This window comes from Oryzias melastigma, linkage group LG4 (genome assembly GCF_002922805.2).
Source record: "Oryzias melastigma strain HK-1 linkage group LG4, ASM292280v2, whole genome shotgun sequence".
Taxonomy (NCBI): domain Eukaryota; kingdom Metazoa; phylum Chordata; class Actinopteri; order Beloniformes; family Adrianichthyidae; genus Oryzias; species Oryzias melastigma.
In genome coordinates, this window is record NC_050515.1 from 1,470,861 (window position 1) to 1,495,177 (window position 24,317).

A 24,317-nucleotide genomic window follows, 5' to 3' on the forward strand; every position below is an offset into this window, starting at 1 on the left:
ATTCGACATAAATCTTCATATCAGTTCTGATATTTCGAAATTAAATCATCGTTTGGATCCGATTTTTAGGCGTCTCCTGTAGGAAATTTCTTGAAGTATAAAAATGGTTTGCTGGTTCTTCATGTTCTTCATTTAAACTGAAAGAAAAAAAAACATTTTTAAGGTAAACAAGTAAAGTCAAAGCTGGTTTATGACACTGAACTCATGATTCTGTTGTTGTCACAAATTTGTTTGTTCGTTTCCAGTTTAAAAGATAATTTCTCACTAATGTGATGTTTTTAAATAATAATAATTTTTTATAATACACTGAATTCAGTGTAAGAACTGAAATGCAGTATCTTATGTTGCCCCATAACATCCTGAAGGAGAAACAAATATGAAAATGACAACACAGTTTGGTGCCCCCTTGTGGATTTATTCAATCACTGGGAGCCACTCTGACCATTCAAATGTTCAGAAAAGGGAACAAAAGTACATGTTTTTATAAGTATTGGTGGTTGTAGAGCAGAGGTAGAGCAGTCACCTCTGATTGGAAGATCGCAGGTTTGGTTTCCACCCAGTTTTTGGGCCAAACACTGAACCGCACATGGTGGTTATAGGAGTCATCTGTGACTGTAAAGAACTTTGTGTCTTCTTAGAAGGTAGAAAAGAGCAATAAATACACACAGTTTAATATAAGTCATTGTGTGAATGTTTAGTAAGAATTCACACTAGAGTGATTCTCCTGATCCTTTCTGGACGTTTTTTGGCATGTAAAATCTCAATCACACTTTCAGCAATCTTGGTATCCAAACGTTCAGCTCGTTCAGGACATTACTGCTTGTATTTTTGGTATTCATAAACTTTATTCTATTTGAAATATTGAGCAAAAGATGCCCAATAGCAGCTCTTGAACAAATTAGATGTTCTAACTCCAGATTTGATAACACTTGACAAACTGTTCTGGATCTGATCAGAGATAAGGACTGATAGTATAGTTGGTCAGTACGTCTCTACTGTCCCCAGATTATTATTATTATTATTATTATTATTATCATTATTTTTGGTTTCTCACCATATGGATATTTCATTTAGCTATCTTTTTTTTCTAAAATGTCTCTGCCATGGATTTGGATGGAGACATTTGTGTTCCTGTACGGCTCTGACTAATTGATCCAACTGTGAACTTTATGAGCTTTTTTTGTAACTTTAATTTCTACTGTTTGATATAATTTGATCTCTTTGTTGTAATAATCTGGTGCAGTTATAGTGGGGGGTGGGGGGGGGGTTAAGTGGTTGTTGTTGTTTATTGTTTATTATGTGTTAAAATAAATAAAAAGATAAAATAAAAAACTTTAAATATATTCATGGGATATGTTTTCATCTTTATAATAATTTTCAAAAAATGTGGAGTTGACCTAATATTTCAGCAATATGCTAACGATTTTTGCTAATTTAGTTTACTGAGGAAATTTAGGCTATTTTGGAGTTTAGCTAGTATTTGAACAACAAGCTAGCTTTCTGGCTAATTTGGAGTTTATCTCTTATAAACTAAATATGTTTCCAAAATTGGCATGTATTAGGGATTTTTAAGCAATTTTACTACAACGCTCTTTCATGGTTCCTTAATGAAATTTCCAGTCTTTTAGGAAATTTAACGTTTTGCAAATAGCTTTTGCATTTTCCATATATCCCTTCAGAAAAAGTAAATTGTGTCACCATTTTCAGCAAAAACCTTCAGCATCTTCAGTGATTAACTGACCTTGATTAACTTTCAGCAAAAAGCTGAAAGTTAATCAAACTTTTATGGCAACATTTTGAATTTCAGTTTGGCATGGTGTGTAAAAACCAAATTTTAGCTGATTTGTTTTTATTTTTATTTTTAGGTTGAGTATTTGGTCTCAAGGAAACAAAGCAGGATGTTTTCTGAGTTGCTTCATCACTGAACAGAAAACAAACATTCTGCACACTTCAGTGGGACTCTTTCATTTTGAGACAGAGCCCCTGGAAGGTTGGAGGAAGTAGATAGTTTCCAGCCAACACACCTCGTCTGTTGATGGGTGGAATGCCGGTGGATGGAAACGTTTGTTTCCGTGTGTGAAGTGTCTTCTGGAGTGCAGCAGTCCCGGCGTAGTGTTGGGGTTCAGTGTGACCCCCTGGCTGTGTCTCAGCAGAAGGGTCTGTTTTCAGGAGCCCGGCAGAGGGCTGGGATCTCCTCAGATAAATGCCCTGCAGCGGGATGACAGGGGAAAAAAACAGCAGAGGGAGGCGCACAAAAGCCGTTTTTCCAGTCCCTCTTTTCCATTTTAGCTCGTGGACACACCCACACCTCCACACACACACATGGAGATAGCATAATGGAGAAGACAAAGTCAGGATGTGACATCAGCACAGGAAGAGAAGCCAAAACAAGTTTTTTTTCTCTTTTCGCCGTGTCGGAGGCTCTCAGGCTGTTAGGATCAGAAAGGAGGAGAGATTCAGCTGGAAGTGACCTCCACGAGGAGTCCAATCCTCCCTGAACTTCCCACAGATTCCCACCACATTCCGTACTCGACTGTGGGAATTCCTCAGGTACAGTGGAGACAGCTTTTCCCTTCCGTAAGCTCCTGGTTTGGTCGAACTTTCCAGCCAAACGTTTTCTTTCTGGGTTTAAATGAAAAGATCTTCAGTGTCAGCCAGAGAAGAATGCATGCAGACGTGAGGAGACTCGCTTCAGGCTGCTGACAGTCGGCTGAACTAAAGTCCGTTTGTTCCTCATGCTGTGACATTTGAAGCCATTCTTGTCAAAGTTCATCCTGAACCAAAACTTTAGAATGTGTGCAGCCCTCCCTGATGCCGTTCTGATGTTATTTACGTCCCCCAGAGGTCAGATCTGAACTGAAACCAAGAGAGTGGGAGAAGAAAGCAGCAGCTTCTCTGCTCTCTGACAGTTTCCCTGCCAGCCTAAACAGAACCGAGTCGATGTGCAGTCTGTGTGGAGAAAAGAAAGATTCGCTTAAAAACAGCAGACCACAATGATCTCTGAGAGGCAGAAACTTCTGCTTCTTGAAGTTGCTTCAGCGGAGCAACCACAGGAAATGGTGAGATTTAAAACGGGACTCGGGACACAAACGCGGATATAGTATCAGGTTGCAGCCAGTGACTGTGTGTCACATCTGTGGATTCCTGCACCGATGAAAATAAAATATAATTCACAGTTTTGCAAAACTTCATGGACTGGGTATCTGAGCTCTTCTGCCCCAAACGGACATGTTTTCTACCAGAGAGCCGATGAGGTCACTTCTCCGGGGAAATTTCTCCGTGTGCTCTTTCAACTGATAAATCTTTGTTGAGTCTGGCGTCCACCGGTTCCAGTTAAACTCGACGGTCCAAAACCTTTTTAATTTGTTTTGATGACTGACTCAGAAACTCGTGATGAGGTCCTTCACATCCATTAATACCTGAAGAGGTTTGATCTGACGCTTTATGTGTTTCTATAAGAAACTGTATAAGATTTAATTCATACTTTGGTTGAATCATACTATCAAACTCTTTCATATTTACTATCAAACTCTTCCATATTTACTATTTTATTTATTTATGTTATTTTATTTACACATTTAAACTGAGGTGGGAGGATTAACCCCTAGAGATAATACTTTATGATACTTCATTTAATAGTTTGATAGTATGTATGAAAGTGTTTGGTAGTATATATTAAAGTACTTGGTAGTATATATGAAGATAGTATATATAAAAGAGTTTTGATAGTATATATGAAAAAGTTTGATAGTACATAAAGTTTTTGATAGTAAAAATGAAAGAGTTTAATAGTATATATAAAAGAGTTTAAAAGTACGTATAAAAGAGTTTGATAGTATAAATGAAAGAGTTGATTGTACGTATGAAAAAGTTTGATGGTAGGTATGAAAGATAGTATGAGTTAAATCTGATTTGGCCTCTCATATGTTCTTCTTTCAGACTTCACTAACATTCATTGTTCTGTGCCTCAGTCCTCTGGTAAACAGTCTAACTGTCAGTGAGATTTTCTGTCTTTCTGGTGTGAGGACCAGTTCTAACATCTCTGCTCCTTTCGTGCTTCACAGAAACATCCTCCAAAGCGAGTTTCTACAGTCTCCTCATGACAGACGTCTCGTGACCCGTTTCAGTTACCCGATCCCTCCTCAGGAAGATTGTAATTTCAAAGTCAGACCTGACTGTTATTCTGGAGATTCTCTGGAAACCACTGAGTCCATGGCGCTCTGTCTGGGACAAGTGTTCAGCAAAGACAAAACGTTCAGACCCAAGAAACGGTTCGAGCCCGGCACGCAGCGCTTTGAACTCTACAAGAAGGCCCAGGCGTCGCTCAAGTCGGGCTTGGACCTGCGGAAGGTGGTCCAGCTGCCAGACGGGGAGAGCCTCAACGACTGGATCGCAGTTCACGTGGTGGATTTCTTCAACAGGATAAACCTGATCTACGGCACCATGAGCGAGTACTGCACGGAGCGCACGTGTCCCATCATGTCTGGGGGGCTGAAGTACGAGTACCGATGGCGGGACGGCGAGGACTACAGGAAACCCACCAAGCTGCCCGCCCTGAAGTACATGAACCTGCTGATGGACTGGATAGAGTCCCTGATCAACGACGAGGACATCTTTCCCACCAGAGTAGGTGTGTGTGAGGAACCAACGAGGGGAGGCGCCTGGTCTGGTTGGGGGTGTAATGTGAGGAACCTGCTGCTCCTAGTGGTGTGTTTGTGGTGTCAGTTCTGCTTCATTAATCTTTCAAATGTGGTTTCTAAGGTCAATACAGGCTAATTGGACAACAAACGTGACATTTAGAGCAGAATCATTCATGTTGGTTTTATGTTTATCTTGAGAGTCATTATAGAAAAAGAAGTTTGTGGAAGGAGCTCCGGTTTCCACTAAAAATACAGAAAAAACGGTTATATTTGGCTAAAACATTGGAATTCCTAACATTCTTTTCCTTTTTCCAATCTGCTCCTCATCCTTCATGACCCTCAGAAAGAATCAGAAACCAAACAGCTTATTAAAAGTTCACAGAACCTCATATAAATACTTTCTTTCACTAATTTAAATGACTAAAATTAGCCATATTTAAGACCAAATTGGGCTCCTTAACTACTAATACCCATTTGGAAATGAATTGTTTCCATGAGCAACGTTTGACCTTCTTACATTTCAATTTATTTGTCAGAAATGCTTATTAAATCTGAAGAATTCCCTCTCATTCCTACTCTGTGGCCTTGTGGTGGAGTGTCTGCCCTGAGACTGAAAGGTTGTTGGTTCAAATCCATGGCGGAGTCTCACCAGAGACTCTAGAAATGGGATCGTCCATCATATTTACTAAATTTAGAGGATCCCCTTAATTCAATCCAATTTTGATTTAGACAAATGTGTTTAGAAATAATTTGATAATTTCCCAGTGTATAATAACTACGATCGTGCCATTTTTAGACAAAACTTCAGAATTAAATATTTAAATAATCTACTTTATAGTCTGAAAATATTTATATTAACCCTATTGTTTAAGATACATTTAATCTTATTTATTTATTTTGTGTTAAACTGAACAATATTTTGCTGTCAAAATCAGACAAAGTTGAATTTTCCCTTTAAAACAAATATTTTTAATTTACCAAAATAAAAGCACCATGAATTTGTGGTTAAAAGAAACTTGTAAATGAGATACAGTTCCAGTTGCTCATGTTATGATCATGAATTTTACCACTTTATTACAATGAAAGACGCACTAATATTCAGGTAGAATTTTTTCTAAATCTCATCTCTTAAAAAAAGTAAAAAATAGTTCTGGTTTAGTCTTCTTGGGATATATCACGATACGTATCATAAGAGTGTTGAGGTAAATAAGTGTACAGAATTGCAAGATTATGCTTTAATTACCTGGTTTGAGTCCGGACTCTGGTCACACCGGGGAAAGGATGCTGGCACCTACCCAAAAAAACTACTTCCTCATCCCGGACGAGCCCCCAAATGTATTACTACTACTACTGGTCGTGTCTTAGGTAAAGGTGCTGATATTAATGCTAAAGGGAGTCAAGTTTTTACTACATGGTGTGTTGGATCAGGGTTGGTCAGCTTCTAACTTTTAATAACAATTATTTCCTTTTTAATAAATTAAATATTTTTCTAAACAAGGCTTTTGTATCTTATTCCTCATGAACAAACTCAGGGAGGTTAGCAGAGGTCTACCTCAACTATTTGGGTATTAAGATATGGATCGTATTGCCAGACTCTTCCCAATACACACCTCTAGTGTCCGCCCTGAGACTAGAAGGTCGAGATTTGAGAAGTCGTGTCACACCAAAGACTCTGAAATGGGTGCATCCCTGTTAATGCTCAGCTTTTAGGGGGTTAAACCGATAAACTGATTCCCCCATTGGAGGAGTCAAATTTCACAAATGAAAATCTCTGTTGAACTACATATTCTAAGCAACAAAAATGATTCTTTCTGGATTTGTTTTCCATAGAAAATCTGCTGATTTAGTTCTTCTTCCCCTCCTTAGGTGTTCCTTTCCCCAAGAACTTCCAGCAGGTTTGCAAGAAGATCCTGAGCCGTCTGTTCAGGGTCTTTGTGCACGTTTACATCCACCACTTCGACAGCATCTGCAGCATGGGTGCAGAGGCCCACATCAACACCTGCTACAAACACTACTACTACTTCATCTCAGAGTTCAACCTCATCGACAACTCTGAGCTGCAGCCGCTGGTGAGTCCACAGACGGGGTCTGAGAAAGATGGAGGTTGTTTCAAACAAACCAGAATTGATACCAAATCCCCCTAACACAGTCTGGCTACGATATTCACGTCTGGATTTATTCCCATATTATTTTGTTATTTTTCATTCAGGGGATGTTAAATTAGTTTTTGATTAAACGGTACGCTGCAAATGAGTGATATACAGCATGAAGGGGGTAATATATACACTATTCAAAAAGGTAGAAAAATGTACTATATTACAGCAGTCAGTGTTCCTTTTCTCCATTCAGTTTTCCATCACATGAGCTGAAAATAAAACTGTTTTGGTATTGAAAGACAAGCTTATTTGTTCCTCTAAGCAAATGAAAAGTAGAAGAGGAAGCACCAATAACAAATAGTACCGCAGTTTGTTGCGCTGATGACTTCATTCCTCTTCTTTGGTCACAAAGTCAAACTAACTCACAAATGAATAACTTAAATACAAATTTCACTGTAACAAATTATATTAACAAAAAATGAAAATGCGTACCTCACTGGGGCATTCACCAAAAAAAAAAAACAAAGCACGAAAACTTCTCCATACAGCTTCACAACTGTTAAAATATCTTTTCTTTTCAGTCTTTTGATCATATGTGTCTTAACTTTCCATCTTCTTTGCTTGATCTCTTTTTCCATACGAAACTCAACAAGTGGCGTTTCGACAAAAGTTTTCTCTGCGCACCACAGTCTAACAAAGGTTCCGTCCCTCAGAAATATACAAAATAAATATGCAAAATAAGAATTAAACAAATTAAGAATAAATGCTGACATTCTTATTGTGGCAGTTAAACCCAGTGTCTTGTAATTATAGTTGAGGCGTTTTAAACAAAAATCCAAAAATCTGTATCGTTTTCTGGACATAGTTTCTGCAGAGCGGCAGGAGTTCATTAGAAATTCACCTCTGAGTTGTGGGCAGGACTGTTACTGAAGAGTAAGCCTGCACTCCTTTCCCATCATCCTTTTGTCCTGCTAGCTTACAGCCCCTCAAAACCCAATCTAACATTATTGGTGTAAAATAAATGGCGAGCACTATCGTTTCGACCCAGCCGTACAGTTTAGATCCAGATTCCAGCTCGTTCAAAGACATTCATGGATCTATTTGTCTGACAGTGGATCCATCAGAATAAGATGGAGGAGGGAGATTGTAGCACTTCCATCACTACCACATTTTTATTTCGTCTGCTCCTGACTCACAGCAACTTGAATAAAGAAATACTCAGAAATGTGCTTTTAATTGTCTCTATAAATGTCCTTCATCGTCAGAAAAATGCCATAAGAATGTGTTAAAAAGACAATTTTTCTTGGAATGGGTCTTTAAGTTTCTCTGCTGCAAATCTTGAGATGTGTTTTCCTCCAGTGGAGAGTAATTAGAGAGAAATATTTATGTCAGAAATTTGCAGTTTTTATTTCACTGTTTCACCTTCAGTTCTTATGAAATAATAGTTTTCAAGTCTTTCCCCTCATTAAATTGTACTGTAATTTTCATACTTCTGTTTTTCTTTTGTTGCAGAGAGAGATGACAGAGAAGATATGCAACTAACCCCTAAAGACAAAAATTAAAAGACGTGAAAATGTTATCTGAGCCTCAAGAGGAAACACCAGTTTCAAAAAAACTTTACATACATTTGTTGATGCTTTTATGTTTGTTATTTTTGTAAACAGAAAGATTTTTAAACTGATCCATGTTCTTCATTTATTTTTTCTATACTTGTGGTGCTTACATGTCTTCATGAATTCAAAACAAACACTTTCATTTCAAACAAATTGTTTTCCGTTGTCCATGTGTGTGTTCTGATCAGCAGTCTTTGTTTACTGGAATGAATGAGTTTGTATTTTGTACAATGTGTGTAGCATAAAAGTGTGCAGTGCTTCTAACTTTTAAATCTGACTCTTCATTATTTGTTTATTTATTTATTTATTTATTTATCCAACCTCTAGAGTGGAATTGTTCTGGAAATGTTCATTTATTATTTGACCATATTTTAACTATAATCATGTAACTACATAATAATAATAGTAATAATAATAATAATGATAATCATTATTATTTATTTATTTTTTTATATAATTAAACCTTAACAGTATAAAACATTTGAAAAAAGATTAAAAGAGGTAAAAATAGCGTTGATATAGTCACTTAAAAAAAAAACTTTATTTATAAGATGGTTCAGTCGCAAGCCCTGATGAGACCAGCCCTGTGACGTAGTCAGATGCCCTCCTTCTAACCAATGGTAGAAGCGGAGTGCCAGGGGAGGAGGAGCCGGAATGTGTTGATGTGTTTTCCCGCCCGTACGTCACTGGCCGTCTGACTGGTCGATACTAGCAATGGGAGCTTACATCAGCTGGTGACAGAAGGGATTTTACTGGTCTGGAAACCAGGTTTGAGGCTTTTTATTCGTTTGTGACTTAAATCTATCTCTGTTTGACCGATAAATAACTTTAAACTTTACCAAAACGAGTATGTTTACGGCTGCTAGCTAGCCGGCGGACATGCTAACCTACTAGCTAGTTAGGATCAAGCTAACGGAAGAAACATTAGGTAAGTTTCTGTAGGGGCAGCGAACGCCAAACTCTTATATTTCTACTGCAAATCTTTTCCTCTTTTATAATAGTAGATATTTGTCTTCGTTTAGTTAAGTTTTAACTGTTTATTTGTGTTATTGAGCTTTTGTAATGATTGAGAACGTTGTTAAACTTTGTGTAGCTACTACGAACGAGTGTTTACCAGTTTATTTAGGATGTTCTCGTTTATTATTTAGAGATTTGTGATGTGTTTTCACATTTAAGCGACTAATAAACAACATTAAAGTAACTGTCGAAGCTTTATCTGGGTATAAACAAGGTTCGGAAGCGGATGAATGAACATTTTAAAATGTAAAACCCTTATTAGAGTCGATTCGGAGACGACATTTGCACCGTCTCCCTGACTGACGTGGTTCATTTTCGTGGAACTGTCAGTTGGCAGATATGGTGAGGAACGGAGTGATGACGGAGCTGCAGACCATCCAGCATTCTCTTCAGGTTTGATGTGTTCTGTTATTACTCCTGACTTCACTTCCTGGTTCATGATAAGAGGTCACCAGAAAGTAGTCCACACACAGTGTGGTTATCAGCATGGAAACATGGAAGTTTCATCATTCTCCTGTGACTCATTATAACTATCAGTGGTTGTGGAAGTGCTTCTGGTAATGCCTGGACATGAGATGTACGATCAGCTGGAGTGTTTCCTGCCGTCTCACCTCTCCTGTTATATCTCTATTTTATAAAAACATGAGAAATTATAGCAATAGTCAAATAATTCATACGTTTGTCTTTGTTAATTTTTGAGTCTATAAAAGGTTTTACAGAAATACTGAAATTATGACTATATATAGATTTTGCAAATACAGATAAATGTATATGATGTCAAATGTGATTGATCTGGTTTATTTCAAGCAGGTTGTAGACAATACCAGATAAAACGGAGATTTTTCAAGCTCATTACAGAAATAATGAAATGCATTGATTAGACTATAAAAAACAAAGACACGCATATGTCACATTTGATTCATTAAATATAGTAATTATTAGCTAAAGTTGAGTATAATTTGATTCCTTGAAAAGGAGTGGGAAGAAGTGAATTTATCTGATCCCACCTCTACTTATAGAGGTGGGAATAATTATTATTTCTCATTCAAGCCTCAGTGATTAAGGTTTTCAGTTCTTTTCAGCTTTACCACTGTCTTTGTTTACTCTCTCATCCTCCGACATGACCTAATTTTTTCTGTTAAAGGGTAACTCCCTGGCGTTTGGCCAAGTGGGGCAAAACTCTGGGGTAAATCAGGACAATGGGGTCACGGAAGAAAGACAACACCTCCCTCACGGCCCAACAGGTACACCAGCTTTGTTATGTGTGTAGATTTAAGTTGTGTAATGCTCTAATAAAACATGCTTGTGCGGACATCTTTGTAGAGACGAGCCAGCCAATGAACATCCCAGATGCTGCTAAAAGGAAGAAAAAGAAAAGGAGTCGAGCAGCAGACAGCTCCACTAGCACTTTTGATGGTAAAATAGCTCAAATGTAAAATAAAAATAGAACTGTTTACCACTGCTTACGTTGTAATACTTGTTACTTTCCACAGATTTGTACAAACTGACAGATGAGGTACTTGGTCAGGGGGCGTTCGCTAAAGTTCAAGGATGTGTGAGTCTGCAGAATGGCCAAGAGTTTGCAGTAAAGGTATTTTGATTTCTTTTTTAGCAGGTTAAACAACTTGATTATAAAACAGAAATACAAACATTTGTTTTCTTCTGCACAGATCATAGAAAAGAGTGCAGGTCACAGCCGCAGCAGAGTATTCCGGGAGGTTGAAACTCTCTACCAGTGCCAAGGAAACAAGTGTGTGACGAAATGATTGTTTCATTTTTCTGCAGCACGACAATAGAAGCTGTTTTTAACCGTCTGTAAATGTTTTGGTTTAGAAACATTTTGGAACTGAACCAGTTTTGTGAAGACAGCTCCTGCTTTTATTTGGTGTTTGAAAAGCTGCGTGGTGGTAAGATAGAATTTATGACAGTAATTGTGCAATCTGCAAATATAAAGTTGTATATTTTATTTACTGGCATCATAAGGAAATGAATCGTTTCTGTGTTTTCCAGGATCCATTCTTACTCACATCCAGAATCGAAAGCACTTTAATGAACTGGAGGCCAGCAGAGTCGTCAGGGACATCGCCCAAGCGCTGGACTTTCTACACACAAAAGGTGGGAAAATTAAAGGCTGATATTCCAGCACAGTTCATTAACGTATGTCAATGATGGGCGTTTATGTTCCATGCAGGGATCGCCCACAGAGACCTCAAGCTGGAAAATATTCTGTGTGAGTTCACCGATAGGGTAAGTGGTCCTAAGAGGGTTAAAAAAGCTGTTGAGTTAGTGCTTTTTAAGGCCGGGAATCAATTAAAAAATTAACAAATTAATCGCAAATCTGGAAAAAAATTAATCGCGATTAATCGCCTTTTTTTTTTGAAGAGTCAACATAAAATCACACGCAAAATTGTACATTTAGAATGTTTATTTTTAACCCTTTAAGGGTCTAAAACTCAGTTTTTGTCTACTTTTGAATTTTCTGTATTTTCACTCTAAAAGATCACCTGTTTGCTTATTTAATATCATTGTAATCAGCACAACTTCTCCTATGTGGCACTTCCTTATTTTGTCATTTTTCTATATTTTATTCCCACACTAGACATAAAATCATGTAAAAACAGAAAATTCCTTCTGGAAAAATGTGATTTATTTGGCTGTGGAAACCCCTAAAACGTTTTTAAAAAACAGTTTTTACAACAGAATGAAATTTTGAGGTTTAATTTTATAAAACATCAAGAGTAAAATCTGCCAACAGACTAATCAACAGGTTTTTGAATGAAAATACATAAAAATCCAGGTTAAAATGACACCAGGCAGCCCAAAAAATAAGAATTTATCACTTCTGTCTATTTGACATTTTTCCTGGAATTCTGTTTTTTCTTATTTTTTCAGCTTTTTCTTTTTTTCTCATACATTTTCTTTAATGTGTTTGTGAAAAATAATAGAACAATTTTGATTTGAACTGCTCGCCTCGTCGGTGGGCGGGACTTTGGCAGAGAACTGCTGAGTTTCAGCAATTTTTAGACAGAGGCGGTGCTCGTTATTGTGTAAAATTCACGTTTGTCATCATCCCAAAATAAAATAATAGTCTGTTTCCTCGTTGGATTTTTATTAGCCGACAGCTCCGTTTAGCTCCGCCCCTCATAGCGGGTGCGCTGCTGCTGCATTACAGCCGTCAGATTGATGTTCGTTCTCCGCCTTATTTATTAAAATAAAAGATATCTTTGTTCATAATTTAATACAATCTCAATCACTGAATGTAAAAAAAATGAAGTCTATTTTAGACAGTTTTATTACGTTGATCTCTCAGCTGCATGGCAGGATCCCTGAGGTCAATAATAAATATTAACAAGTTAATTATGTTCTATTAATCGCGCGCGTCGACATTCACAGCCCTAATTTTTATACATTTTTTCAAAGTAAACTGATCTATATTGTCAATAGAATAATTATAAGTGGAGTTACTGGTGATAACTGAACGTTCTCTTCATTTCTCATCAGGTGTCGCCCGTAAAAATCTGCGACTTTGACCTGGGTAGTGGCGTTAAGCTGAGCAGTGCCTGCACTCCCATCACGACCCCTGAACTCACCACACCGGTACGCCAGCAGAACATTGGAACCGAACCTCCTTGGTTAGCTCGCACAGACCTGATCTTTGTCGTTCTCAGTGTGGCTCTGCGGAGTACATGGCTCCAGAGGTGGTGGAGGTCTTTACGGACGAGGCCTCCTTTTATGACAAGCGCTGCGACCTGTGGAGTCTCGGCGTCATTCTTTACATCCTGCTGAGTGGAAGCCCCCCCTTCACGGGCCACTGTGGTACCGACTGTGGTTGGGACAGAGGAGAAACCTGTAAAGCGTGCCAGGTATGTTTACCTAGTGGTCCAAGAACTCTGATGTTTGGGATCTATTCCAGAAATATGAATGTTAGTAATATTTGAGATGATTTATGATCTTAATAAATCCAGGGTTCCTGTGGGGTCTTCAAAAGTCTTAAAAGCCTTGAATTAAAAAAAAAGGTCTTAAAAAGTCCTACATATATTTTGTTCTTAAAAATGATGCGTTTTGTATGACTTCTGGTCTAAAGTTTTACTTTTTCTTACCACGACTGTGTAAGTAAAGTGCGTTTATTAACTCGCTGGATACCAATCGCTGATTTAAAAAGAAAAGACGAAGAAGAAGGACAAAAGAGAAGCACCGCTTCAGCCTCATGAAACGCCCCAAAGCACAAGAAGCTGACGCATTTACAGTCGAGTGGGAATATTTCTATGCTAGTTGAATGTTGGTTAGTTTACAATATAACAAAAAACAAACATGATTCCTCTGAACACAATTGAGATTTATAGTTCAAGATAAAACAATGATGCGATGGTAGAAGTGAAACATGCAGCAAATAAACACATTTTTATGAGTAAAAGTCCTTGAAAAAAGAAGATTCAGGGAAGGTTGATTAGGAGGAAGATTGAGGATGAAGCCAAAGTTAGAAGAGAATGACAAAGAAGGAGCTTTCACTGCATTTATCCCGCTCTTCAGTATAACAAATAATTCAGTATTTGTCAACTAATTGGAATAATCGAATATCTCCTGTACAAACTCGTCCATGTTTATAGTCTCTAAATCTTACTTTGACCAATCTCAAACTCTGGATTAGCACAGTAATCTTTTTTTTTATTTTTTATTGGTGTTAATTTTGTTTCATTTAACCAAAAGACAACATTAGATCACAAATTTGGTTTATTGATCTCTGATGGTTTTACTGCACCATGTGAATAATGAAGTAATGAAGGTTTTCTGTCGTCTAGTAATAGTAATTTAATTACTGAAATCTAAACTGTAATCGATTACGTTACTCTGTTACTGACGATGATGTCATTTTTTCTTCGTCAATAAGGCTGGGAATTAGGCAGAGAAATTAATCTTAATTTTTCATATGACAAGTTTTTGAAAATCTTAAATTTATTGTGAAGAAACGTGTCGAAACCCAGTAAATCTAATGAAGTGTCAAAAAATAAACTTCATGCTCTATAAGTATCACTCTAAAATGCAGGAAAATGTTGGAATTAAGTAGATAAACTAAACAAAACTGTATGTGCTACTGTGACAGGAAGTAGGTGAACCTTCAGAGTAAAGTGTGAAACTTCTCATTTTCAAAGTAAAACTATCAAGTGTGGGGTTTTTTTTAAGAGAATGAAGTGCAATTTACTGAAATAAATGAAAAAAAGGTAAAATAGATCAATAAATTGAATAAATTAAAAACAAAAATAGTATTAAAAATTTGAATTTAGAAATATAGCAAAAATCTTGTGATCAGTTTCCTCTAAAGAGGAAAAAAGTTCAGATCAAAGGACTGTGAGTGTTTTTCTATTTTCTAGTTCACGCCGGGACAGTTTATAATACCTTTAAGGCTAAAAACGTATCCGTTTGGTAAAAATTGATGAGTAGCACCAATACCAAACATATCTACACTGTTATGCTCTTGAAAGCGCCCCCTGGTGGATTTAAAAAAACAATTAAGGAAAAGAGAGACCGCAAATAATTCTTGAATTGAAAAATCCCAATAGTTCTCCATACTGGTATTTTGTCCAACCTCTACTTTTAAATAAAGGTATAAATGATGCTGATTAAATGAAAAATATTTTAATGTTTATGCATTCTATAAAAAGACAAACATGTAAAAATCATTCAAACTTAAGACTTTAAATTGTGGTTCAATCTGCAAATTGTTGGTCCGTATTCATTAATCTAATCCACACGTGTCAAAGTCAAGGCCCGAGGGCCGGATCCGGCCCTCCAGATCATTTTATTTTATTGTTATTAATGACCCGATGTTATCTTGCGTTTATTTCTAACTTGTATAATTTTGACAAAATATATTTTTATGGAGAGTAAAATATTGAAAGTTATTTAAGGTTTAAGTTGATTTATTCTGGAATAATATTCCTGCCTTTTTATTATTCATAATTATGTTAAAAAGTTACAGTTTTGAAGTTTTAAAAATTGGCATTCTGTTAGCTTTTTGGATGATTTTGAGTCTAGCTAATATGTTAGGTGGCTATTAGCTTCAGCGTTTTTAGTTATCAATTTTAGCATCTTCAGTGGTCAAATTCAGCTTACAGCATTCACATTAGCATTGTCACAGGTAATGTTATAAATCTAGTTCCTAATTATGTTAAAAAGTTACAGTTTTAAACTTTTAAAAATGTAGTTGTAAGTGTTCAATAAATGTTTCTCCTGTTCGGCGGTGACCTAAGGTGTGTTTTGGATTCCCCCCCCTGTGTGATTGAGTTTGACCCCCCTGATCTAATCGGATCACCTCCTAAGTATTGATCCACAGCCCTATTAACCAGGTCTCAGTGTTTACTGTACATCTGATCAAATATATTAATGGCAAACACTGAAACTGCTGGAGCTTTACTGTTCTAGTCCAATAGAATAAACTACAGCCAGCAACAGTTTATTCTAGATTGGGATCCGATTCGATCAGTTCATCCTCTACAGCCGTTCCAGATGTTTTAGTCATTGTCCTCGTCTTCTCTGATTATCAGATTCAGGTTTTCCTCATTCTTAACAGGCTGAGCTGATTCTGAATTCTATTCCAACCAAACATGAGAAGTCGCCTCACTTTCTGTCCCCAGTTCCAAAGAAACATGTCAGCATCTCCCTGACGTCTGAAGCTCCAGATCTCTGGATTCTGATCTTTAGAGAGAATGAAAAACATGATTGCTCCTCCAAGCAGCTCCAGGTCTGATTGCTGATGTGTGGGTCAGAGGTCACCTATTAGAGTTTTATTGTTTTGGGTGTGAATGAGACCTCAGCCTGCAGAGCAAAGATGGATGAAACATAAGAGACCTGGAATGTCCCTGACACCCCTCAGTTCAGTTTGTATTCTGACATGGATAAATCCTGAAGGCATCTGTCCTCGGATGCTTTGAACGAAACAAAGATGGAATTATAACTCCTATAAATAATCAATTTAACTTCTTTTACTCTTGACAGAAGCACATGCAGCATCCTTTCAAAATAAAACACTTTAAGATCCTCCTACTGCAGCAGATTTGCATGAATAAAAGAAACTGTCGGGATTTCTTTAGTGTAATGCTTAAGCGTGACTGCAAAGGATTCTGGGTAGCTCCAATCCCACTTTATGTTATAATTACAAAACAAATGAGAATAAATGTGAAGGGTAAACCACATTACGTCACTTTTGGTTTTTATTTCTCTCAGATTTTAAACCTCTTTGGTCTCCAGCTCATGAAGCACAGGATGGGTCTTTGCTTTTAGGGTTTTGATCACAAAAAATGTGAGATTTAATTATTCAATCTACTGTAAAAGAGGAGGGTCCTCTGCTAAAGTCATAATAGAGGAGCACCAGACCATCACTCCCTTTATTTACTGAATTTGATCAAAGGAGACGCTCAGATACTTCAGTCACTCTTTACTTTTCAAAACCAGAATTCAGATTTCTGATAGACTGTAAGGAGGACGCAGTTTAACACTTTAGACTGAAGTTCAGTTTCTCCTTTAGCAGAACTGAAGGTTGAATATCAGTTCAAGAAAACCCTGAGATCTGATTTTTTAACTGAAATTACATTTTTTTTGTCCTGATCAGATTATTATCCTCAGATTTGAATATTTTTTTTCTAAAATCAGATTATTTTTCATTTGAACTTTTTTTTTCTCCAGAGATCAGATTATTTAACTGAAGTTAAATTTTTTGGCGTGATCAGATTATTTTCCTAAAATCAGATTACTTTCCCAAGAACAGATTACTTTCTTGAGATCAGATTATTCTTCCTGAGATCAGATATTTTTTCCTGAGATGAGATTATATTTCCTCAGATCAGAATATCTTCCCTGAGATCATATTATTTTTCCTCAGATCATATCTTCCTTGAGATCAGATTCTATTTCCTGTGATCAGATTATATTTCCTGAGATCAGATTATATTTCTTCAGATCAGAATATCTTCCATAAAATCAGATTGTATTTCATGAGATCAGATTATATTTCTTCAGATCAGATTACTTTCATGAGATCAGATTATATTTCTTCAGATCAGATTATATTTCCTGAGATCAGATTATTTTTCCTCAGATCAGATTATATTTCCTGAAATCACATTATTTTTCCTGAAATCAGATTATATTTCCTGAGATCAGATTATATTTCCTCAGATCAGATTATTTTTCCTGAGATCAGATTATTTGTCCTGAAATCAGAATATCTTTCCTGAGATCAGATTATATTTCCTGAGATCAGATTATATTTCCTGAGATCAGATTATATTTCCTGAGATCAGATTATATTTCTTCAGATCAGATTATATTTCCTGAGATCAGATTATTTTTCCTCAGATCCGAGTCTTCAGTTGTGTGATATCTTGCGGTAGAATCCGAGGATCCAGAATTAAATCCTTCACATGTATTCGGTTTACCTGACAACATTTCAGGGTAAAACCTGGAGCTTCTATTCAAAATCAAACCTTTATTGATCCGTGTCCTCAGAGTCAGCTGTTTGAGAGCATCCAGCAGGGAAAGTACGAGTTTCCAGACAAAGACTGGGCTCACATCACAGACGGAGCCAAAGATCTGATCTCCAAGCTGCTGGTTCGGGACTCCACTCAGCGCCTCAGCGCCGCTCAGGTTCTCCAGCACCCCTGGGTGCAGGGGGTGAGTATTATTGGATGGATGCAGCAGGACAGCCGCTCACGCTACACCTGTCATTAATGCCACGTTTTTCCTTCTCGCAGAACGCTCCAGAGAGAAGTCTTCCAACTCCTCACGTTCTGCAGAGGTTCGTCTTCCAGCGTTCTAAATCTTGGAGCTTTGAAGCAGAAATCATGCAGTTTAAACAAAATGATGATAAACTTTGTGATGAAAAGATTGATCTGAAAAGCCTAAAAAGAGTTTCTGCAGCTTCTGATGCTTTGGTTTGAGCTAAAGAGTTCTGTTGTTTTATAAAACTTGAATTAGTTACGCTTTCATTTGTGAAAGGATTTCAGATTTGAGCCACTAAACCAAAAGTCTGACTTGACTTTGTGTTCGTTGGCTGCAGAAACAGCAGCACCAAAGATCTCAGCCAGTTCGCTGCAGAAGCCATCGCCTTCAACCGGCAGCTCTCCCAGCATGACGAGCAGCAGGAGGACGTGGGGGCCATCATCTGCTCCATGAGGCTCTCCCCTCCCGCCAACTCCAGGCTGGCCCGCCGCCGAGCGCAGTCCCTGCAGAACCGGGGCTTCGCTGGCGTTTCCGACGACCCCGGAGCCTGAAGCGCCACCTCTCCGGGTTTTTGTGTTTGTTGACGTCTGCCTGATCCTTTTGCATCCTCTGGACCTTCATGTGACGGACGAGTTCTCCTCTATGGCCAGTAACCTCCTCCGGAGCGACGGTTCTTCCTCGACCGACACTTCCTGAGTGAGAGTTAAGATTCCTCAGCTTTAAGAAGAGTTCGTCTTATGGGAAATAGATTTTATTCTTTAAATTATTATCTTAATACATATATTTATGGGATCTTTAAATTACAATATGTGAACATATCAGGGATGCAGAAGAACACATATGTTTTTATTCTTAGTTAAGCTCCATTTTTATTACAGAAGGAGGTTGGTGTGATGGTTTTATTTTGAAAAGACAAAGTCATCCTTTGGTAAACTACACCTGAATACCTGAGAGTTTTTACAGGAGGTTTAAAGAGAAATTTAAAGTTTCAGTTGTAGCACGGCTGTACTTTAAAATGAGAGGGAGAATATTATAGTAATGACTTTATCAGTGTTTTACTGTAGTCTGGATGACATTAATGTGAAACTTTATTTACTGTATTATTATTAAATAATAATAATTTGGTATTAAATAATAGTTTGCTGTACTGTGAGGAAGAAGCAGATAAAGTCTTACATTCATCAGTTTTCCACTTTATTTTGAAACTTTTTTATCTGTTGTATTTAAATCAATCTTTATTTCTCCTTTTTTTACCTTGTAAACTTTGTTTTACCTGACAAACAACACTTCCCCCTGACTTCAGACTGTTGCCATGGACACCGTATCCCTATAGCAACTAAGGGCCTTCGCGGGCCGGCAGGAACCAACAGAGATCTGTTGCATTAGGAACCGACCACTTGCTGTATTAAATCCCCGGCAGTCCCATTATGAGCCACAAAAGAAGGTGTTTGTTTCCCCCGTCGGCTTGTAATGGCGTCGGCGTTGACGATTACGGAGTTTCCACTCAGCTCTAATGGGGTTCTATGCATAAAGCTCTAATGTGTGCAGCGGCGGTTGATGGAGGAGCTGTGGGCTCAATAAAGACGACCTGAATTAACACGTCTGCGTGCGTCCGGTCTCATCCTCTCAGGGTTTGTTTCTTTCAGGAGAAGCTGCTTTGTGTCACATGAAGGCTGAGGGAGAAAAGACGCTCAGAGAAAAGAGATGACCTTCCTCCATGAGGTTTCCGTTAAATAAGATGCAGTTTCTTCACATTTTCATAAAAGAAAAGAAAATTCATGTATTTATATATAAAAACCTGATTTGTGTGCACGTTCATTGGCTCTCTTTTAATGGGCGTTTCTTAAGAGTGTTTCCGGCGCCCCTAGTGGTCAGTGACGAGAGCGCAGCATCAGCTCAGTCTGCCGCTCACCTGCAGGAGGGACAGGTCTCCACCACAGCATCTCTGCTCCTCATGAGGATCTGCTGAAGGTGAGTTCTCAGTGAAGCTTTGAGGTCTGACTTATAGCTGAATGTGGCAAAGACTGAATTAACTTTACAGTTTGATTATTATTCACTGCTTAAATCAGTATTTCTCGCCCTTTTTCCTTGACAAAAAGGTGAAACTCCACAGTCTGTATTGATGTAGTCTGGTGCGTTTTTGTAATTATTAAGGTAAAAAAAGCTGGAAGTTGCAGCTGTTTTTCCTAAATGTTCCAATAATATTTGTGATGGTTTTCATTAATTATTTTTAAAATAAATTCCTTAAAATTTTTCTCAGGTATTTGTCTTTGCCTCCAGTTCAAAGTAATTATATTTTAACCTAAAAAAATAATATTTGATACAAAAAAAATAATAATAATAGTAATAATAATTCCAATGATTCAAATAGTAATAATGAATATAATAATAATAATGATAATAATATTGGTAATAATGATATTAATGATAATAATAGTGATAATATTAATACAAATAATGATAATAATAGTAAAATAATAGAAATAACAGTAATAATGATTAATTATGATAATAATATTAATTATAAAATTTTGATAATGTTAATGATATTAATAACAATTATACAATAATGATAATAGTGATACATATAATAGCCATAATAATGATAATTATAATGAAAAGTGACAGTTGTCGCTTTAACCCAATGCATCATGGGAGATGTAGTACAAAACGGACAGCTTCTTTATTTTGTCCACCTTTCAAACGGTCTTTCTCCGGATCCCGCGGGAAGCTACACCGCTAAACTCGAGCGTTAGCGGTTATTTCTGTTGGAACTGTGAGACTTTATGAACCAAATGAGAACAAGGAAGTAAGAACGTTAGTCACTTCTGATTGGTCAGTTGGATGGCACAGAATCAAGCCTCCAAGAATGATTTGTGGAGCCAGTTGGACTTTTCTCCAAAAACAAAGCAAAAAGAAAGAAAGAAGAAAGAAAAAACTATTTTATAATCTTTCATGTTCCAAATAACTCAGTTCTGGATGAACAGAGAGCTGATTTTCAAATGATGGTAAATGTTTTTAGATCAGTCAAAATGGGAAATTTCCCATGGTGCACCTGTCCATCTCTCACTGGTTGAAAAACACTGGCTTAATTTAACAGTTTAATGTTTCAGTTTCCAAACCCAGATGATCAATTCTGTGACTTTCCTCTTTGTTTGATCTTCTTCAGGGGAGGTTCTTTTATTTTGAAATCCTGGGTCCCGCCCACATTTTAATGAAGATCGTTGGATTTGTGGTTGTTGATCAAACATGGTGATTCCAGATAAAACCTCTGGAACGCCGGCTGCCAAGAAGGTCCCCGAGCGGCGCCTCCTGCGGCCCCAGAGCCTGCCCTCCCCAGCCCTGTGTTGCGCCTGCGGCCTGTGCATAATGCTCGCCGGCATCAACATCACTCTGGTGGGGGCCTTTTCTTTTGGCACGTTCCTCCCCAGTGGAAACCCGCCCATCGTCATCGGGCCTCTTCTCCTGCTGGTGGCTCTGGCTTTCTTCACGGCCTGCTGCATGGTCAGCAGAAGACCCTCCGCCCACATGGCAAGAACCGCCAAGGCGGGGGAAAAGTGGGGGCTGATGCGGATGGGGGCCACGGCTTTTGAAATGGAGGCCAGCGAGCACACGCTCCAGGACACCACGGCGGTCCAGCTCAGCCCCACAAACTCTCCAAGCTCCTCCCACAAGTCCAGCTCCAGCCATGTGGACGCCGCCGCAGCCCCGCCCACCTGTCAGGATGGACTCGGTGACCTGACGGTTTCTGACGGGGGGATCGCTGAAGAGAAACCCAGCCTGACGTGTGACAGCACCAAGCTGCTGCTGGATCAGAACACCTGGTCTGCATAGATGTTGAAATCTTCCAGGATTTGGGATGGAAAAAGATCAAAAATAAGCATAAACACAAAACAGCAGACGGACATCTGAGGGGTCCTGGAGGTTTTGGAGACATGTGATGAACCACGAGGACACTGAACCCTAACATCCACTTTAAATTCCAAACTGTAACATCTATCTTTAATTCAATCTCTAGCATTCATCTTAAATTACAAACCCTAACATCCACTTTAAATTCCAAACTCCAACATCAACCTTTAACTCAAAATCCTAACATCCATCTTAAATTCGAAATTCTAACATCCACAAACAATTCCAAATCCCAACTTCCACCTTAAATTACAAACTCCAACATCCACCGTATATTACACACTCTAACATCCACAAAAAATTCCAAATCTTAACGTCCACCTTGAATTGCAAACTCTAACATCCACCTTTAACTTTTAACCGTAACATCCAACCGAAATTCCAAACTCTAACATCCACCTTAAATTCCAAATCCTAATCTCCACCTTAAATTCTAAACTCTAACATCCACCTTTAACTCTAAATCCTAACATCTACCTTAAATTCTAAACTCTAACATCCACCCGAAATTCCAAATCCTAATCTCCACCATAAATTCTAAACTCTAACATCCACCTTTAACTCTAAATCCTAACATCCACCTTAAATTCTAAACGCTAACCTCCGCCTTAATTTCCAAATCCTAATCTCCACCTTAAATTCCAAACTCTAACATCCACCTTAAATTCCAAATCCTAATCTCCACCTTAAATTCTAAACTCTAACATCCACCTTTAACTCTAAATCCTAACATCCGCCTTAAATTCCAAATCCTAATCTCAACCTTAAATTCTAAACTCTAACATCCACCTTTAACTCTAAATCCTAACATCCACCTTAAAGTCCAAACTCTAACATCCACCTTTAACTCTAAATCCTAACATCCGCCTTAAAGTCCAAATCCTAATCTCAACCTTAAATTCTAAACTCTAACATCCACCTTTAACTCTAAATCCTAACATCCACCTTAAATTCCAAACTCTAACATCCGTAAATTCCAAATCCTTATCTCCACCTTAAATTCTAAACTCTAACATCCGCCTTAAATTCCAAATTCTAATCTCCACCTTAAATTCCAAACTCTGCCCTCCACCTTAAATTCCAAACTCTAACATCCACCTTAAATTCAGAGCTCTAGCCTCCACCTTAAATTCCAAACCCACGTTGTTGTGCATGTTGTGTTTGTTGGTGTTGGTTCAGGATGTCGTTCCGTGTCTGCCTCTCTCCTCATGGATGAGTCCACCTTAACCAGGACCAGAAGTAGGAGGAGCTGACGGTCTCTCAGCTGATCGTCATCCTGGCTGCTGTGATGAAGCGCGTCCAGCTGAGCGTCTCTGAGTGTCTTTGACCTCTGACCTTGAGGTCAGCCTGTCTTGCTGGCTTATTCATCCAGAGGAGATAAGGTGTTGGTTGAATAAATGTTTGTTGTTCTGCAGCCGTTTCCTGTCGGAGCGTTCATGAGAGTCAAACGTTTCTGTGTGAACCTGTTCTGAGCTTTTAAAGATGAGCAGAAACTTCAGAGTCCACTTGTTGAGATCTGTGAGAGTCTGCTGAGCTGACCGTCCTTTACCAGCTGCTGCTCATCACCTGCAGAGTCCTGTTTGCTCACCTTCACACAGGTACGCTCACAAACACCGAGTCGCCTCACGCCGGCGTGACGCTGAAGCCGAGCTGGAAGACGTTCCCGAGCTGAACTGTTTTACTAAAACACAGACGAGATGTTTCTGCTGAGGATCGTTCAGGAACAGAAAAATGTATTTTCCTTCTTACATTTTCCCTCCACTTCATCTGAGTTTTACTTTCTAAATCCTAACCTCAAAAACGTCAGTGATCCTCGTTAGCAGCAAGTTTATGTTTATTCATTTGTATTTATTTTATTCTTACTAATATGATACATATATAAGTACATGTTTTTATAAAGAGAAAATTGATTTTTTTCAAAATGCAAAATAGTTTATAACTTTGGACAGAGGTTCCCATGACTTCCTTTCAAAATAAAAGACACCCTGTGTCATATATGATCATCAATGCAGTAAATGTAGTTGTATAATCTAAAGTCAGCAGTGATTTAAAAAAAAAGATGTATTTTACTGCTGGTGGTGCATCTCTACCAGAAAATCTTAAATCTAACAAACCAAACATAAGTGTTATTTTTAACGATAAGGTCTTCAAATAGAAAATCGGTTTTATAATCTAGTTGAGCTCACTGACCTCACATTTTCTGTGGTTCAATGTGGAGCTTAAAAATCTGTCTAAATGTTTCAGTTGGACTTTGTTAGATTATGAGGCTGAACCGCTCCATGGATTGCTGAAGCATCATGGGTAATGTAGTCAGGAGCCTTGTG

The 24,317-nt window shown here is 38.0% G+C and overlaps 3 protein-coding genes across 7 annotated transcripts; all 3 read left to right on the plus strand.

Moving 5' to 3' along the window:
- Positions 1–2,089: 2,089 nt before the first annotated feature.
- mob3c (MOB kinase activator 3C) lies at positions 2,090–8,621 on the plus strand. 3 transcript variants are annotated; one of them, XM_024278186.2, is made up of 5 exons: positions 2,090–2,550; positions 3,940–3,978; positions 4,065–4,630; positions 6,507–6,709; positions 8,249–8,621. In XM_024278186.2, exons 3-5 carry the CDS (start codon positions 4,213–4,215, stop codon positions 8,276–8,278), a joined length of 651 nt encoding a protein of 216 aa, XP_024133954.1. In that variant the 5' UTR covers positions 2,090–2,550; positions 3,940–3,978; positions 4,065–4,212; the 3' UTR covers positions 8,279–8,621. The 3 variants fall into 3 exon arrangements, with proteins under 3 accessions (XP_024133954.1, XP_024133953.1, XP_024133955.1); XM_024278185.2 differs by lacking the exon at positions 3,940–3,978; XM_024278187.2 differs by lacking the exons at positions 2,090–2,550; positions 3,940–3,978 and adding an exon at positions 2,908–3,059.
- A 215-nt stretch (positions 8,622–8,836) lies between these two features.
- mknk1 (MAPK interacting serine/threonine kinase 1) lies at positions 8,837–19,678 on the plus strand. Of its 3 annotated transcripts, none has more exons than XM_024278905.2 (14): positions 8,837–9,117; positions 9,629–9,759; positions 10,511–10,610; positions 10,690–10,782; positions 10,860–10,957; positions 11,037–11,116; positions 11,200–11,273; positions 11,377–11,481; positions 11,558–11,613; positions 12,868–12,963; positions 13,035–13,229; positions 17,869–18,033; positions 18,114–18,157; positions 18,419–19,678. In XM_024278905.2, exons 2-14 carry the CDS (start codon positions 9,706–9,708, stop codon positions 18,630–18,632), a joined length of 1,374 nt encoding a protein of 457 aa, XP_024134673.1. In that variant the 5' UTR covers positions 8,837–9,117; positions 9,629–9,705; the 3' UTR covers positions 18,633–19,678. The 3 variants fall into 3 exon arrangements, with proteins under 3 accessions (XP_024134673.1, XP_024134672.1, XP_024134674.1); XM_024278904.2 differs by having other exon boundaries at positions 8,848–9,117; positions 9,697–9,759; XM_024278906.2 differs by lacking the exon at positions 8,837–9,117 and adding an exon at positions 9,131–9,277 and having other exon boundaries at positions 9,697–9,759.
- Positions 19,679–19,822: 144 nt separating this feature from the next.
- Positions 19,823–23,407, plus strand: LOC118598638 (transmembrane protein 275-like). The gene is made up of 2 exons (XM_036211410.1): positions 19,823–20,052; positions 21,251–23,407. Exon 2 carries the CDS (start codon positions 21,331–21,333, stop codon positions 21,913–21,915), a length of 585 nt encoding a protein of 194 aa, XP_036067303.1. The 5' UTR covers positions 19,823–20,052; positions 21,251–21,330; the 3' UTR covers positions 21,916–23,407.
- Positions 23,408–24,317: the final 910 nt, after the last annotated feature.

Bases quoted from the DNA above. Each gene is read 5' to 3' on its own strand.
- mob3c (XM_024278186.2), top strand. From the start codon at position 4,213: ATGGCGCTCTGTCTGGGACAAGTGTTCAGCAAAGACAAAACGTTCAGA. The intron at 4,631-6,506 runs GTGTGTGTGAGG...TCCCCTCCTTAG, and splicing joins CATCTTTCCCACCAGAGTAG to GTGTTCCTTTCCCCAAGAAC. The intron at 6,710-8,248 runs GTGAGTCCACAG...CTTTTGTTGCAG, and splicing joins ACTCTGAGCTGCAGCCGCTG to AGAGAGATGACAGAGAAGAT.
- LOC118598638 (XM_036211410.1), top strand. From the start codon at position 21,331: ATGGTGATTCCAGATAAAACCTCTGGAACGCCGGCTGCCAAGAAGGTC.
- mknk1 (XM_024278905.2), top strand. From the start codon at position 9,706: ATGGTGAGGAACGGAGTGATGACGGAGCTGCAGACCATCCAGCATTCT. The intron at 10,783-10,859 runs GTAAAATAGCTC...TACTTTCCACAG, and splicing joins CTCCACTAGCACTTTTGATG to ATTTGTACAAACTGACAGAT. The intron at 11,117-11,199 runs GTGTGTGACGAA...GTTTTGGTTTAG, and splicing joins TACCAGTGCCAAGGAAACAA to AAACATTTTGGAACTGAACC.